General features: G+C 30.8%; 2 protein-coding genes across 2 annotated transcripts; one reads left to right on the top strand and one right to left on the bottom strand.

The window, feature by feature from the left end:
• The first annotated feature begins 6,160 nt into the window (after positions 1–6,160).
• On the top strand, positions 6,161–8,120 carry LOC108342052 (uclacyanin 1). The gene is made up of 2 exons (XM_017579753.2): positions 6,161–6,563; positions 7,565–8,120. The coding sequence occupies exons 1-2, from the start codon at positions 6,389–6,391 to the stop codon at positions 7,921–7,923; spliced, it is 534 nt and encodes a 177-aa protein (XP_017435242.1). The 5' UTR covers positions 6,161–6,388; the 3' UTR covers positions 7,924–8,120.
• A 269-nt stretch (positions 8,121–8,389) lies between these two features.
• LOC108343385 (transcription initiation factor IIF subunit alpha) lies at positions 8,390–14,895 on the bottom strand. The gene is made up of 9 exons (XM_017581636.2): positions 14,529–14,895; positions 14,258–14,416; positions 13,574–13,719; positions 13,130–13,497; positions 11,799–11,914; positions 11,117–11,254; positions 10,203–10,415; positions 9,580–9,795; positions 8,390–8,839 (listed from the first exon to the last, which is right to left on the bottom strand). Exons 1-9 carry the CDS (start codon positions 14,697–14,699, stop codon positions 8,747–8,749), a joined length of 1,620 nt encoding a protein of 539 aa, XP_017437125.2. The 5' UTR covers positions 14,700–14,895; the 3' UTR covers positions 8,390–8,746.
• Between the last annotated feature and the right edge of the window lie 61 nt (positions 14,896–14,956).

Raw genomic sequence — 14,956 nt, 5'->3', positions numbered from 1 at the left:
ACACTTTTAAACCAAGTTTGTACGTAATTGAAATTTTTTTAAAAAGATAGACTACTTTGACACGTTGCAGCCAAACTAGGGACAATGCAAGCAATTAAACCTTAATAAAATTATTAAGTTTTAATAGTTTTGAAAAAATTATAAATATATGTCATTGGGGCTTCCTTCCGGAACCCACTTTTTCTTTCTGCATCCCAAATTTTCATTTTGATGTCCATTATAATCCTATGGATTTCAAATTTCAGTTTCGCAAATTTTTGGATTTTTTTTTTCAGAAAATCCATTTTTGAGTTTTTTTCGGATTATGAAATTTGGTTCTAAATTTATAGATTTTGAAATCCGATTACAGATTTTTCGATTTCAAAATCTGATTCTGGATTTTTTAAAATTTTGAAATCTAGTTTTTGATTTTCTTAAACATTGAAATTCTGTTTTGAAATTTCTTAGATTTGAAATCTTTTATTGGATTTTGATAAACCAGATATCAAAATCCGGTCCTGGACTTTCACACTCTAAAATTTGGTTTTGAAATTTATCATATTTTAAAATTCGATTATGGATTTTATTTTGATTTTGAAATTAGGTTCAAAATTTCCCCCAATTTTGAATTTAGTTATGGATTTTCACAGATTTTGAAATTTAATTATGAATTTTTCTTAATTGAAATTTGGTTATAGATTTTCCCGAAGTTTTAAATCGAGTTATGAATTTTCTTTGATTTTGAAATCCAGTTTTAAATTTTTAAAATCAAGATTTTAAAATCCAATTTTGGATTTCGAAATCAAGTTTTATATTTTCATAAATCGTATTTTGAAATTTTTCATCGAATTTTGAAATATAACGATGTCTCAACTTTTTTGTTTACAAAATTTCGAAATTTAGTCATGTATTAGATTTTTTGGTTTATTGAATTTCAAAATTTAAATTTTATGAGTTCAAATGGGACACAGAGCATACGAAGAATGAGGTGCAATGGGATGTTGAAGTAGCACTCAAGGGTCTCAAATAGGGTTTTAAACCCTAGTCAAAGTCAGAGCCTAAAACTCTACGGTTAATTTAGAATATGGCAAAGTTTGGGGGTGTAGGAAGAAATTTGTAGGGTGCATAAAGAAGTCCCCATGTCATTGTCATTACTTTATTCTGGACTTAGCTGCATAGTAATTCTGGTATTTCCAACATGTTTTCTTTCTCTACAGTTGAAGTTCTTGGATGGAGATTTTAATGTGAAAACTTGCATATTCTGGTGTAGCAAATCCTGAAAAGTCAAATAGATGGTGGGTTGATATAAGAATAAAACTGAAGCTCTGCAACATTTATTGGTAATGTATTTCAAGGATTCAGGTTAGTAGATGCAGCATCTTACCGGTAAGTGTTTGTGTTCTTTTGTTACGTTAATTATAACTCAATGACATATTCAATACATTAGCATTATGGTTGATCTATGATTTGGTTAACTATTCATAATTAAGTAATCTTAATTCATTAACTTTAGTCATGGTTAGTTAATCATAATTAAGTAACTATAATTAATTAATCATAGTTAACTAATCACGATTAACTAATTACTTAACAAATATATCATTTAAAAATGTCAATAAAATGATAAATAAAATTATGAAAAACAAAATAAAATGTAAAAATTTATTAACCGCCAAAGACAAAATAATAAAACCTGAAATTAAAATTCAATTAAGAACTACAACAGGAAAAAAAAATATTAATGATTATATACAATACTAAAACGAGGACTAAAGTTAGTTCTTATGAGCCTGATTATATTATAAATGTAGGAAAAATAATTTTACATTAACGGAAGCACATCACAGATCACCAGTAGTTAACAAAACAAAAAAGTTATTTATAATTTTGATTACTAGTAAACAAAATACAAATTGTATATGTACCACTCTAACTATATTATTAAAATATAATTATTAGAGTTTAAAAATAATTCTAAAAATATTAACTAATAAAAATATTAATATAACATTTATATAAAAATTAATTTTAATCTTAACTTAAAAATGGATAAAAAATTTTAAAAAGAAAAATTGAGATTGAATTAAACAAAAATAATAAATATAAGAATTAAATTAAAAAAATTAAAACTTAAAAAAAATCGTAAACTAGTATATTACATACATCATTAAGGTGCTATTAACTATTTAAAAATAATGATAAAAAAGACTTAATTAAACAAAATTAATAAAATTACGAGTTAATTAAATAAAAAATAAATTCACATTAAAAGAATTTGGACGACAGGATCAAACCTTTATTATAAGAATACATTATTGTTTTCTCTTCCTTTATTTTTTCAGTTCTCATTCCCTTTTTTATTAATCTGACAAAACTTTAGAATGAAAACAATAAGCCTTCTTTCGTTTCTTTATAGATATTTCTACATTATTTCGTTTTATCTTTTTCTTTTGTATACTTTCTCTCCTTAATATCTTGCATGCAAGGAATGTTGAGGTTTCAGGAGAAAAGATTTCAGGATAAATTTAATCTTAGGATAAAGGAAGTTACTTGGATTGTGTAGTCCCATTTTTATAAATACAATAATGTAATTTGAAACACAATTTTTTTATATTTTTTTATTTTTGTGTTTATTTTATTTAAAAGTAATCAATGTAGTATTCTGTATAAAATTAATATTGATATTGTTTGAAATATGACTAAGTGTTAGGGTTTTTGGAGTACCATGGAAGTGCGATGAGTAAAAAGAAATTAAAGAAACCTAAATTAAAAGTGATTATTTTTCGAACGAGTTAAATTCGTTAATTTCTTTTAACTAAAAAAGAAGGTGAATTAAAAAATAAATGACAACTCGTATTAAATAAATCCTTTCAATATATAAACAAAAATTGAAGATTAAATAAGTCCATTCAATATATCAACTCTTAATATTTGTTGAACTGTAAACTTTGAAGATTAAATTTGAATTTTATGATAACTAGTTTGAACGAAAAAACCCACCAATACAATAATTAATTTGAATTTAACACCACGCTGGCCAACGTGCAGACATAATATTTTATTTAATAAGTTAATTGAAAAGTGACCTTCATGGCCACACACGTGCACATCAATTACCGGTTTGTTTTCTAAATAATGCATTTTATAAAGAATAAAATATTTCTAGTTTTCAGCGTAACTTTAATTATTTTTTTTGTCATTTATATCCTTTTTCTTTTCTGACTGATCATTCATCTCATTTTTATTTTTGTAATCTTAATCTTTAATTATTGTACTATCTGATATTATCTTTTAGATTATAGTCTAGTAAGGAATATTTGTATTTGATTGGATTCTAAAACAACCAAGTTCATTTATTTATCCATAATTTCAGTGTTTTTTATTCATATTTAATTCTTTATGTACATAGTTCACACTTTTGAGTAATTGGAAAATTTTCCTATATTTTCTTTTAAGGGTGTATTGTAACTAAACATAAATAAATATTACAAGCATTATATTATTTTCTTTTATTTTTTAATTAGCTTGTTAATATATTTGTTATTGTATATGCATTGTCTTTTCTTACGAGGAATGTATTTGATGCAACGAAAATCCATGTTGTTCTCATCCTATTATGAAAAGTTAAACATATACACTTTAGTTCAACAAAATATTTCTAAATTGTTCTTAAATTTGTGTAGTAGGATGAGACAAACATGAATCCTTATTGAGAGAAACCAAGTTCACTTTTTATCGAAAAATTATAAGGGTTTTATATTCATTTTTTATACACATTCTCATCGGTAATTAAACTTCTTTTTGTAATGTCTTATTAGTCATCATTGTTATATAAAAGATTGGATCATATAACAATTACATATCAATAATACATTATTAAATGGTGAGTTATTTAAGAAAATATACATGAATGTTCTTTAATTTTACAACAAAAGTAAAATTAAAAAAATATTATTTTACAATTTAAATAAACTTATATACGAAACAGTACAAATATCTATATAATGATTATGAGAGTTGTCCTAAACTAGATCTATTGTAAAGTGGTTTCACACAACTTACAAATGATTATTCTTTATTCGCTCATAATTTCGATCATTTTGTTGGTATATATGGATGGCTTTATCCTAACATACTTTGATTCTTCTTTTATTAAACTTATATAATTATATCTAATTTCTTATCCAAACTAAAGATTCTTGAATTTTCTTAAATACTTAAATATTCATAAAATACTAACTTATTAGGATATTCAATTATTCCATTAATAAGTTAATAATCATCAAAACTTATTTGTAAATTGAGGAGATATAGCAAAAGATATACTTATATATCATAGATGATTTGTTATCTTATTTTTTTTTATTGTTCAACCAATTATTATGTTTGAAGTTCACTGAGAATGAAAAAAATAATATTTGATCATTATTGTGAATATGATGTCAAAATAGTATCGATGTATTGTGTTATAAAACATTAAAATAATTTTTACATAATCCGCTCATTAAATCCTAAAATCGTCCAACAATTTTGAGGCAATATTTTAATTAATCAAGCTTTCACTAAATTTTAATAATGATTTCGTGTTCAAAATTCGTCATAAGCTCCAATATTCTCATCGTAATATTTTCTTAAATCAAACAACTGTACCGAAGCTCTTTATAAATAATTATCTTAAAAAAAAGGTATTCATCAAATTATAAAGTCATTTGGGATACATGTTATCTTTAGGATAATTATTTCTCAAGATTGAAAAAATGTTTTTATCCTAAATTACAAATTCTCGGAACCCCTCACTTTTTAGTACGCTAATGCACCCAATAGGCCATTAGTTATATTCCCCCTTCCTTGTTACCTTGTTGCTTGCATAATACTTCATTTTATCACCTTTTATTGTACACATAAAGGTTAAATTTCAATACCTTGGGGTCTGGGAAATACATTTTAAATTAATTTGATTTTGCATTAGTTGCACATTTTAGTTTTTAACATTTCAATTTCAAAATTTTTTAAACTAATTTGCATGGAATTGTAGTGTTCAGAAAGAAAGATTTCAATAAATTTATACTAGCAGTAGCATCAATATATGTTTTTTTTTTCTAATCTAATGATTTAAGAATTAAATTTTGGAAAGATTACTTTCGATATAAAATAAAGTACAGTGTATTTTCGGTAATGCAGTGACGATATTATATTTGTAAAAAAAAAATCCAAACACATTTATCCTATATATCTTTAAATAATAGAATTGTACGAAGTGAGATATTATGGGAATTGACAATTTAGAGTCTGAGATAAACTTTAATAATATTTTCTTTTACCTTGATATCCTAAGATATTACTATTTGTTTATCGATTGAATTATCTAATTTATCAGATTAAATAAAGCAATTAAATTAGTAAATAAGAATAAACGTAGCTTTTTTCTGAAAATTATTCTTAGTTATTGCTATTTAGACTAAAAGCAGTTAATATACAAACATTATAAATTGAATTTCATAAAAAAAACATTAGTTTCAATATAAGTATTATAAATAGAAATGAAAAAAATGGTATTTTAGGTTAAATATGTTTTTGGTCCCTTAACTTTGAGGAAAAATTGGAATTAGTCCCCCTTCAAAATTTTGACCTAATTTAGTCCCCAAACTTTAGAAATGTGTGAATTTAGTCCTTTTAACTAAATTTTGTTAAGTTTATTTGATGTTTCAAATGCGTTTCATGATAGCATTTGAGTTGTTTACACCGTTTGACACATTTTTGCTTCAATATTTACTGAGAAATGCGTTTGAAAGATCAAATAAAGTTAACAAAATTTGGTTAAAAGGACTCAATTCACACATTTTTAAAGTTTGGGGACTAAATTAGTCTAAAATTTTGAAGAGGGACTAATTCCAATTTTCGCTGAAAGATAAGGGACCAAAAACATATTTAACCTGGTATTTTTAAAAAACATATTCACATAAATGTATTATTAATTACTAAAAATTTTCTTACAAGAAAAGAAAAAGAAAAAAAAAGGCAAAAATGAATGTGAGAAAGAGGGTACAATGGTCCATCAAAGGTGAAAATTTATGGAAGTGTTTCACTTTATTTATTATTTTATTACCAAAGAGGCCTTTCACTTTATTGTGGTGAAGAGATAAAAAGAAGGATAAATGAGTATATAAAGAGGTAGATTATTACATATACAAAACACACACACACTGAGCAATTGACAATTGGTTGCAGAGAGTGCGGGAGGAGAGTCACAACTACCAGTCCTTGCTCTGCGTCCTGTGAATTTGGAAGAGTAAGGAAGCTACCTGGAAACTCATTCCTTACCCTGCAAAACACATTTCTTTATAACCACAAACCACTTTCTATTTTCGCCACCGTCGATCCATCACTCTCTTCCGACGAATTTTGGAAAATGAAAATGGGTAAAGGGATCATTTTTACCGTTGCAATGGTGGTCATTTGCCTTGGTGGAAAAGGGGTGGCAGGACACGAGCATCATGTGGTCGGAGCAGACCGTGGCTGGGATCCAACCTCAGACCTTGTTTCCTGGTCTTCTGGCAGGATCTTCAGGGTTGGAGACCAAATTTGTAAGTCTCGGATTCTCTCTCTTTTTCTTTACCAAATAGGTAAATCCATTATTTTGTCATGTTTTTTTTTCTTTATATTGTATGTTCCCTACCCATTTAGTTTCAGTGCTTTCTTGGTTGTCATGAACATGAAGAATGATGAAACGTGCCCTGTTTTTATTTTGTTTTTTACTTTTCATTACACGATCTGGATCTTGGAGTTGATTGTGATGACATTTATGTTATAGAAAAATAAGGAAAAATAAAAGAAGAGAATTGCACGTCAGCTTTCAAAGATTGCGTTTCCGTCTGTTCTGTGCGTTCGTTTAACAGGAGGAGCTGAGTGACGGCAGTTCATTCATTGCGTATCTTTTAGGTTTATTTTTAATACTGGTAGGGTCAGTAAGTGGGAGTATAGACTTAGCTCAGTGGTGTGTTTCAGCATTTTTTTTTTGTGAAATAAAACCTAATGGTTCTTGAAGAGATAATAAATTAAAGATAGAGATTAAGTTAAAATTGCATATATTATTATTCATGTGATTAGTTTAGTAGCATGTAAACCTTTAAGTTGAGTCTTGGGAATAGTTGGTATAGAATTTGTGGATCAATTTGTTGCTTTTATTATATATACTACATATAAAGTAGGTAGCACTTTTTCTTTTTTTAATTTAACGCGATACCTTGTTCTATTAAAAATTTATATATTAGTGATTAGTAGCATGCAAGGATGAAACGATTAATCACACGGTGACTTCAAAGGTTAAGTGTATTATGAAAAGAAATAATAATTTTCTTTTCATCTTATCATGTAATTTTCTCTTATCTTTTATTTGTCTATTTTAGAGGAAGAAAAATGCTAACAAGAAGTTTGTATGTATTGTATTGTAGCATGCCTTGTAAAAAGAAATGTTGTTAGGTATGACGAGACATTGAATTTGTTGTCATTATGCCGTGTTTGTCTATTTTAATATGAGTATGAAAAGGAATAACGATGTGGGGATGTGGACGTGTAAAACGAGCAGGGCTGGCATACTCAGTGGCACAGGGACTGGTGGCTGAGCTGAAAAGCAAAGAGGAATATGAGGCGTGTGATGTGAGAAATCCCATCAAAATGTACAGAGAGGGTCTGCATGCTATCCCACTGGAGAGTGAAGGAATGAGGTACTTTGTGAGCACCCAACCTCAGAACTGCAAAAATGGTCTGAAGCTCCACATTGAGGTTCTGCCACAGGGCCAAGGCATCACAGACAATAAGTATTCCACCCTATCTGATTTTCAGGCTGCTGCGCCCACTACTCCTTCTGCTTCAACCCGTTATGGTCAGAGCACTATGTTGTTGATCACTGTTTTATTTTTCCTCATCATATACCTTGCTTATTGACTGACATCTGTCACTAGCCTATATGTAAGAACCACTGGTTTTATGTATTATTTAGATACTGTTTTGGGACTTGGGACCCTCGGATGTTATATTTCTTTTAATGCCAGTATATGTCTAGCAATCTAGTTTAAGAAAGATATTTGTTTTCTAGTCTTGTTTCATGAATTTATGTTATATGGAATCTTCTTCAAATGCGATTTTTTAGTGTCCATATTGATGAAATTGTTCTGTGCATTTTGCAATTCACGAAATGTAAAGTAATCATCAAATTTACTCTCAAAGATTACTATTTCTAAATAGTTCTTAAAATAATGAATTATATGAATGATATTTTCATCATTTTAGTCCCTGCAACGCTGCGATGCACTTGACTAATTTGAGATTAATTTAAAAGTATTTTCAGTACATTCGACTGTACTCAATAATTACTAATGCTTGTGAAAGTATTTAAAAAGCTACAAAAAAGGATAAAATTGACAGTTTATATAAAATAATTTGCACGTACACGAAAAATACAGATAAACGTACATAAGATTTATAAGTTGTACAATTTGCTTCTTTCTATAATGTTAATAAGAGGTAGATCCTCTTTATTCAATGCGCCAGGGTAATCTCCATATACCCTGTACTCGCATTTGTAACCCGATGAGGCGATTTTCACGATTTCAAAAACAAAAAAAAAGTCTCTTATACTCGATGGGCATTAACTTAGCAATATAATCTTGACGACGGTGCCCAAAATGTGAAGAATATACATGGAATATCATCGTATTGTCATTTTTTATGCAGCATCTTTTCCGAACCAATCATTGGGGTCTACACGTCACTTATCTCTCAGGATAACATAACTGGATCCATTTGCAGTCTTCTGTATTTTAGAGATTCTCTTCAGGATCTCAGCAAATGCTTGCTTATCCTGCATGTACCAAAGAAGCACAAGATTCAGTTTCAACCAAAGATTTAAAAATTGAACCAATGATGCTGTCATGTCAAACTTAGACTAGTTTAGCCATCGATCCAAATGGATCACACGAAAATTGCAACTAAATAAAGTATACGAAAAGGTACAAATTAGTATCAGATAAGCATTCTTATCCTCACGCATTACATACTTCAGACCTCCGATCACCGCCTAGAACAAAGTTAAGAATAAATCATTTTTATCAAAATTTTTTTATTTTATTTTTTTAATTTTGAGACATTTTTTAAAGATGCTTAAAGCAATTAATACTAAAAAGAAAAATTTTAGGCCCTTTTTTTGGAGGCCCAAAACAATTAATATTAAAAAAAATTGAGACATTTTTTTCTTGAAAATCTAAAGCAATTAATACTAAAAAAAATTGATGCCTTTTTTTCTTGGAGACATAAAAAAGTGTTTTACCTGCTTGGATCCTAAATCACAATTCATTATGAAGATTATTAAAATGGCAGCTCCACAAAAATTAGATGCATTACATATTATCCAAAGTCCCGGAGCCAATTTGTAAGCATTTATTAAGAATTAGCCAGCGGCTTGGGCGAGCATGGAGAAGTGAAAAACACACTTTAATTATAAAACATGAAACGTACTGTGCACATGGCATACACAATTTGATTAAAGAACAATAAAGCAAACATGTCAAGTTCAATCGAGGATAGAGCAAATTTATCACTTACCTCTGAAGATCTCAATCTTGCCTTAAATTTAGCTACAAGATCCTGAGTGGTCACTGGAGTCTTTTGCCTTAAAACAGCCCTAATTTCTTCCTCACTCACAGGTCCAGTAGCTGTTCCGGAAGACCCAGGCTTTGATGATGACGGAGGTGTACCTTTGGGAGGTGCATTGCTTTTAGATGCAGACCCATTTACATCTTTGGTAGACGATTTTGGTTCCTAATTTAATAAAACAACAAATAATTTCAATGGTAGTTAAAGGGAAACTGTTGGATTAGCATTTAAAAATAAGTTATTTTGTAACAGAACAAAATTTACTTGATAAAAGATTCTTCTAAAATCTCATCCTATATACAAATCTACAAAAGCCATATGGTGTTTGAATCCGTCATTGAAAAATTGCTTCCAGGATAAATTAAGAGCACTTTTGTCCAAATCTTCGAAAGAAAAGTTTCCCAACAAAGCAGTATCAGCTTTTGCAAAAAAATTGGCCCTCTAAAGTAAGTCAAACACCACAGTAATTGATCGATGTTGAACTTGTAGAAGTTATCCAAGCACCTAACACTTCTATGAAAAGGTAAAGCAATAAGTGTAATCCAGTAATCTCACGAAAATCAGTGACTTACATTTTCCTGTTTCACCTTCTTTGGTGTTGCAGTATTTGCTGGTTTTACTTCTTCATTTGATTTTCTCTTTCCCTTTGAAGACTTAGAAGATGGTGTTCCACGAGCAGGTCCTGTTGCTGCTGGCTTTGAAGGGCTAATGTCAACAGGTTCTTCCTTAGGGGCATCCTTCTGCTTCGTAGCAATCACAGGAGGATTGCCAACCTCGTCATCCATCTAGGCGAAGAAATGTGACTCGTTAATCCATGAAAATGAAAGTTATCCAGGATTCCAGTGAAGTACATTGAACGAGAGAGAAATAGAAGTAAAAGATGCTGAAAACTGTGTATGGACTACACAACATTTTATGTAGGTTGATTGCAATAAATACAAATAATTCTACGAGATTTTAATCCTACTTACATGATATGATATGCCTATAGATAGTATTCAAATATATATGATTCCGAAAAGATATCCCCGTAACGATAACTATTGTAATTAAACAAGAAAACAAGTCAAAATATAAAAGAAGAATACATGTTTTAAGAGTTCATTTAATATGCTCTAAAATATTCAATGATAATATTATCAGATATTTCTAACATTATAAAATGGGTTTAAGTCTAACTTAAATTCATAAAAATCAACTTGTAAAATAAGGTTTGCAGCGAATTATATACCATGCTTTGACTATATTTCTAGTTAATGTGAGATTTCCTACAAAATATGAAGCAAATTACTCACTTGCCCTTGTAGAGAAGTAAAGGGTGTAAATGCTATATTTAGGCCACCACAAAAGAAATTGCAGTTTGTATCAAGTTATGTTAATCCTTTGCATCTTATTAGTGTGACAAACGGAACAATTGGCAATTAAAGAACTTCTATAAAAAGTTAAAGAAAATGGCAAACTGAAGAAAAAAGAACAAAAGTCTTACGTCGTCATCGTCATCATCTTCATCCTCTGCATCAGATTCATTCAGACCACTAGCTTTCCCAAGCAGCTTCTTCAGCTCTTTCCCAGATTTACTCAGACCTCCCCCTTCTTCATTATCTTCATCCTCCTCCTCCTCATCCTGCAATTGCAATTGTAGCTATGATTTAGGAATGCCACAGTAACATAGAAACCAAATATGAAATTGTCTTTATCAACTCCAATTTATTCCATGTGTAGAACATAATATAATACATCAAGCATCCCTGTAACCAAAATGACAATACCAGAAAATGTCTGAAAACATAGCATACTTCCATGTGAAAAGGAAACCAAGGCCACTCATGCAAATGAGCAATGAGCAAGGTAAATCCATTAATAAATGCATTTTAATAAAGTATTAAGGTCTTCATCCTGGAATCACAAAACAGGTGATTCTGTCAGGGTTACTTCAGAAAATTTTTTCTTAAAAACTTATCTTTACGTAACCACTAATTCCACTACCTGGTTTTGAGCTATTCTTCCTCTCATAACAAAGATTAATTAAATATATTGAAAATATAGCATCTAAAGTGACATGAGAAAAGGGGCAGTTAACAATATCTGTTTTCTCACGATAATTTTGACCTCCATAAATACATCCATACCAAATACATCAACTATCAAATATTTGAGTTCAAACTAACCTGTTTTATTTCAGGAGGAGCAGGAACTTCAGGAGCTAACTCCTCCCTTTCCTCAGGGTCATTTCCAACAGCTTCATCGTCATCAGTGAAAATTTCTTCATGCTCCCAGTCATCACCTGTAAAAAATGTACGAGTCAAAAGCAAGAACTAGCATCTATATTCGTTGAAGTGTCCGGTGAGTTTTCAACAAAAAACAAGCTGGTTAGTCTATGCATGCATAACAAGGAAACCATCTACCGATGCTTTCAAGTTTCAGTTCATGCCAGTTTAAGATTAAATAATCAGATTGTAATCACATGAAATGATTGAGACAACATTCAAGTAAATAGATCAATCGACTCAATAGTCAAACTAATTAATCATGCAGTAACATCAGTGCAGTGTTACTGACCTTAGAAAACAACCCATGGGTTACCCAAAGCAGTTCAGCCCGTCAATTCAATATTTGGTTTTTAAGATCAAAAATTGGGAAAAATTCGTGCACAAACATATAATTCATGAGTTCACATTTACAGTTTAGTGTGCATGCTTGACTGATCATCTTAGAAGTATAATATGGGAAAAGTTGCAGAGCTTCTGCAACATGGAAATTGACGTTTTCTCAACAGGAGACAGACAAGTCTTGCGTGTCTACTAGTCTATTACTGGTTTTGCGCTCTGTCAAGTCCATCAACATTCAAACAAGATGTTCTCATGAACTAATATTCATAATCTTTTTTTCTGACAGCATTTTCTAATAGACTGCTACAAAAATGATAACTATATAACATAAATAAACTCCACTAAACACACTGAATGCACCTGCCCTATAACATATTTTGGGATTCAAAACTCTCAATAAATCATGCACATACAGCAAATTTATGGTAACGAGTATTGAAAAGATATATGAATTCTATAAGCCTAGTTATATCCAAGGCCAAAATAAATACTTAAAAAACTTATTTATATGAAGCCTATATTTGATTCATGGAAGCATTCGGTTTCGTTTTTTACTATCTAAGCAATATGCTCCATCATGTAAGAAGATGAACGAAGTCACAACAATGAAGCAATCAAGGTAGATACTAGAAAAGATGGACATTATATAAGAACTCCAATAAAACTGAACCAGATTTAACAGAGACATAACAGTTTCCTCACATCTCCAACATTTAATGATGCACACCCTCTCAGCTGTTGCCTATGCAGTGTCTATTCTGATTAATTATGGCATGCAATTGCATACCAGATAGGTCATCACTTCATAAAACTAATCAGAAATAAAATGACAATATACGCCACCTTTTTCATCAAAAAACATAATGAACAAAGAATGCAGAGATACTGACCCTTCTCAACGTCGTCATCATCTAGATCATGGTCCCCTCCCCTTGGACCTTCTTCATCATCATCACCAGCTCTTTTATTAAGTCCAAGTCTACTCTTCCTGTCGGATTCCTCGTCTTCATCCTCCTCTCCCTTATCAGAAACATGACCTTCATCATCCTCACCAGTTTTTTTACGGCTTCTCCCTCCACCTGTGTTGCTTTCCTTGTCCTCAAATTTTCCATGTTCACCAAATGCAGCTGGGCCATTATTTGCTGCTTTCATCATCCATCTCTGATATCCATCTGCAGTTTTCTTTCTATTCTTCATCTTCTCTTCTGCTTCCTCCAATGTCAATTGCTTATATTGAGCAACCTTGTTAAAGTTGTACCTAAAAGAACATACAACAAATTGCATAAGAGCATTCTTCTTGCCGTCAAACAGAACCCTTAACACAACAAGCGTACCAAGAACCAGCAGGAATGGCAACAAATTCCTTCCTTTCTTTCATTAGCAGGTAATATGTAGCCGATTGTGAACCTTCTAGATGACCATGGTACTGGGACTGACCTGTTTCGTCCTCCAAGAGCCAAGGCTTGTTCTTGTACTTCTCCTATGTAATGCAACAAGAAAGATTTCATTTAAAAAAAAAACGTGATCTATTACAATTCCCAAGTAATTATTCACTTCCTTCCTTTTTTACTATTATAGATATAGGTATAGATTCGTAGAACCCTTCTCCCCGACAACCATCTATTTAGCAATTCAAGCCTTGGAACCCAAATCCATATTTTCTCCTGTACCGAATATAAACAAAAATAATTGATTCACACTACTTAAATAAAATTTTCAAGTAGCCTATAATCGTAATGATTTCATTTAAAAATAACACTTTTACAGAATACCCTCTTTTGAAACTTGATATCAGGAATGAAAGATAGTAAATGGAATAAAACCTCAATTGATTGAAGAAATTTTGGGGACAATCTCATACGGTCAACTTGTTGAGATTTGCTTGCATTCGAAACTGAAGAGCTTCTAATTTTTCAGCGACCATTTATTTTTGAGAAATGAGATGCTTTAAATCACTCCTTGAACTAAATACCATGAAAGGAAGAAAATAACTATGAAGTAATGGTAGATTTCAATACCCGCAAAGTATCAGTAATTTGGCGACCGTGCAGTCCTTCCTTCTGCAGAGCCCACTTGTTCTCAGCACTTTTCTTCTTCGAAAAATCTGGTAAACCGGTCATGAACCTTCCAATAAAGTAGTTCTTGTCATTGGTAGAACTTGCACGAACATTGTATTCCTATCACAAAGAACCAGGTGAAATATTTCACAACGTCATGATCAAATGCACCGAGTAAAGTAAGGTCAGAATACGCGAATTCTATAACAGCGAAAGGGAGAACAAAACGCACTCGAATCAGGCGAGTAAGGGTGACACCACAATCGACGCATTTGGAGCGATTCTCAGCCATGGTTTTGCCGCAACTCAAGCACAGAGTCATGTGCTTGCAATTGCTTCCGTAGAGATCCGTCGTTGATCCGCATCCGCTACAACTCGATTTCAATTGCAGGTCCGTCGACATTCTCCGCGCCTCAATAACAAACTCCAGTGGAAACGTTCACCGATTCCAAGAAACGCACAAATCCTAGGGTTCTTCTCCTAGGGTTCTATACTTAGGATTTCTGTTCAAAATTTCTGTGTCAGCTTCAAATGGCAGAATTCCATCGTAATTCACTCGCGCAGTATAAATCGAATGTTCGATTTTGTTTATGTTTTACTTTTTCTTTTCTTTTCCCTTTTAACCCACGTATATATATATATTCCTCAAAATTTTAATAT

This window comes from Vigna angularis, chromosome 6, assembly GCF_016808095.1.
Source record: "Vigna angularis cultivar LongXiaoDou No.4 chromosome 6, ASM1680809v1, whole genome shotgun sequence".
Taxonomy (NCBI): domain Eukaryota; kingdom Viridiplantae; phylum Streptophyta; class Magnoliopsida; order Fabales; family Fabaceae; genus Vigna; species Vigna angularis.
Note: the sequence above shows the minus strand (reverse complement) of the source record. Positions and strands in the feature narration are given on the sequence as shown.